Raw genomic sequence first — 2,942 nt, forward strand, 5'->3', positions numbered from 1 at the left:
CAGTGGGCAGGGGGGAGGGCAGTGGCAGGGGTGAGGGCAGTGGCAGGGGTGAGGGCAGTGGGCAGGGTGGGGCTGGTTAAGTAAAGGGGGTGAGGCCAGGAAGCCCTTCCCGCTCAGGAGGGAAGTTTAGGCTGATGAGCTGACGGGCGGCTGCCTGGGTCCCTGTTTATTCCTGGTCTCAGGTGGCTTGGGCGCAATTGCCTGTTCCACTCGCACCTGTGTTTTCCCAGGGAGTCGTGCACATGACATTACGTGCTCAAACCCGTAGCCTTCCAAACAGGCACCAGCGTCCCTGTCAGAGGCCAGCACAGCCAGCTCGGGCCACACGGGCTCAAACTGGGCCCTGCTGCTGACCTGGGCCAGTGTTTCCGCTTCTCTGGGCCTCGATTTTGTCCCGAATGGACCGATGCTCCGGGGCCAGGCTGTTACGAAGCTGGCCGTGCTGGCCATGGAGGTGCTGGGTGAGCAGCTGTGCACTAGAGCGGCCTGCGTGGCACCTTCAGGGGTGGCGGGAGGGGTGGCGGGAGGAGTGCCGTGGCCAACAGAGGTTGCTTTCAAACCCACTGATGAGACCAGGAATGCTCCCTGGGAGACAAACCTACCAGGTAAGAGATCATGGGGTTGGGACCTGAGTGTCCGTGTCACAGAGGGAAGTAATGGTAACACTGGGTTTGCCAACCATAGTGCCCTCTGCCCTCCTCTATCAGGAGTCCCCTCAGGGGAGGCACCAGCTGGTGGCCACTGGCCTGTCCCTTTGCCAGCCTGTGGCTGTCGCTGCTCAGGACCCTGCCCACGAAGACGCAGTCTTGCCCGGCCGCTTCAGCTCACTATTTGGTTTTCAGTACCATGACCTTTCTGCTAAGCTGGCTTTCTTTTCAAAGGTTTCTCTTTGAACCAGCCTAGGAGCTTAGCAAATCACAAAAGGAAACTTAGCACAAATATTATGACAAGGCATTTGCTTCAAACCACCCAGGAAATGTCACCGGGAGGCCTTGTTCTACAAAGTGGTGGCAGGCCCTGGTCCGGCTCCCCGGCAGCCGCTGGTGACAGCTCTTCCCTGCATCTCAGAGCCCGCAAGGCCCAGCCACGCCACCAGCTCTACGATCTTTCCCTCAGGGAGGGCTGACCCTGGGTGTGTCCATTGGTGACTGGCATACAATTGGCACTTTGAGGGCTTTAGGGGAGCAGAGCTCCGTGGCCAGCTGGAGAGCTGCGGGGACCTGCTGCCGAACACCGATTGCTGTGTGAGTGTTGCAGGAGCTGGCCCGCCCAGTGGGCATCGAGGGCCGAGGTCCGCTCCTAAGGGTCTCGTTCCCCGGGTGAAGCAGGAGTCTTTGCTGAGGGGCGTGGCTGGGATGGCACTCGTCTTCCTGGGGCCTCTGACATGGGTCCTGGCTGCTGAGCAGGCCATTACCTGTGCCCTGGGACAGAGGTCAGGACCAAGGGTGGCCAAAGGGAAGATGCCTGGGTGGTGCAGCCCAGGCCGGGTCCTGCTTTGTTTGCTACATTATCCCCGGCCCCTGGCGCTGCCTGCTGCATAGTTGGGGCCCCATGGACTTCCCTGAACTAGAGGAGAAGACCACGGAGCCCACAGCCGGAATGAGCAATGTCCGCTGTCACTCCCACCAGCTTCCAGATGGGAGGGAATCGCCCAGAAGCCGTGGACAGGACCCCGTTCAGTCCCAGGCCTGCAGCTGTGGGGGCTGCGGCCAGCACAAGGGTCCGTCTGGAAGAGGCTTTCCTCCTCTGGCCATGAGAATTCAGTTCTTAGAGTCACAGGGTCATGGGGTCTCACTCTTTCCTCTGGTCCCCACCCCAGCATTGGGCAATTCTTGCTAGCAAGAGGGCTTCTTCCTAAGTTTTAAAAATAAGTTCATGACCACACCTGTACCGGTTGCTGCCTAACGAAGTGCCCCTAGCCGAGTGGCTCAAAACGACAAACGTTGTTGTTGTTATTATTATTACTAGAGGCCAGTGCACGAATTTGTACATGCGTGGGGTCCAGCTGGCAAACCCCGATTGGGGTGTTGGGGGCCAATCAGGGGCAGGGCCAGTGGAGGGGGAGGGACCCCAGGGGGTTGGTGGGCTGGCCCCGGACCAGGGGACAATTTGCATATTACCCTTCTATTCCGTAGGAGTACAGTTATTGTGTTTGCTCCAGGCCCAGGCCGGTGGGGAGTGCAGGTTCATGAGACATCAGAGCAGCACGGGGTGCATGGTCTGTAGCGTTTGGCTGGAGGTTTCCCACTGGCAGCATGGAAACACACAGGTTCCAGGATGTACAGTATTCCAAGGATGATTTAAAAATAGATCAACACATGCACAAATGTAAGCGAAGTTCGAGCGTCGGTGGGCTGGAGGGGCAGGCTGGGCCCTCTCCCCTGGGCTCCGCTGTGCTCACGTGGTGTCCTGGCTGCTGGCGCACCCCAGGCCCAGCCCAGGCCCATGGAGCCTGGGCTATCGCATCGTCCCAGGTCGCCCCTCAGCTGTAAACAGGAGCCTTGTTCACTGGGAGGAACCGGGACTGGGCAGCAGTGTCTTTGGGTCCTGTATCCACCACCCCCTGACCGTGGGCTCTGGGGCAAGGTAAACACGCAGGATGAACTTCAGTTTCCTCTGTAAAATGCAGACCTCGTGGCCCATGTTGTTGGGTTGCTTTGAGTGGGAGGGATGCATGACCTTGCGCCCTCAGTTATGCCAGACCTAACAGGGGGCTTGCTCTGTTATGAGCTGGAGAGACCGGGCAGGGAAGAGCAGGGGGGCACGTCCTGTTCTCTCCTCGGGGCTTTCTGTCTGTCTGATGTCCGTCTGTCCATCTGTCCAACAGACATGTGTGGTCAGCACCAGGTGACCCAGAGATGCCCTCAGGAGCGACAGCCCACTGCTCAGGAGTGTCTCAGCAGAGACCTCAGGGTGTGGGAGGAGGGCTGGGGGCCTGGCTG

At 59.4% G+C, this 2,942-nt stretch overlaps 1 protein-coding gene across 1 annotated transcript in view; it reads right to left on the minus strand.

Moving 5' to 3' along the window:
- The window catches only part of NTSR1 (neurotensin receptor 1 (high affinity)), a 33,386-nt gene that overhangs the window by 27,624 nt on the left and 2,820 nt on the right, over positions 1–2,942 (minus strand). Inside the window, exon 2 of the mRNA XM_005885612.2 lies at positions 355–497. Coding sequence (XP_005885674.1) covers positions 355–497 — 143 coding nt within the window. The remainder of the gene's footprint in view (positions 1–354; positions 498–2,942) is intronic.

The sequence above is a fragment of the Myotis brandtii genome, unplaced genomic scaffold (genome assembly GCF_000412655.1).
Source record: "Myotis brandtii unplaced genomic scaffold, ASM41265v1 scaffold915, whole genome shotgun sequence".
Lineage (NCBI taxonomy): Eukaryota > Metazoa > Chordata > Mammalia > Chiroptera > Vespertilionidae > Myotis > Myotis brandtii.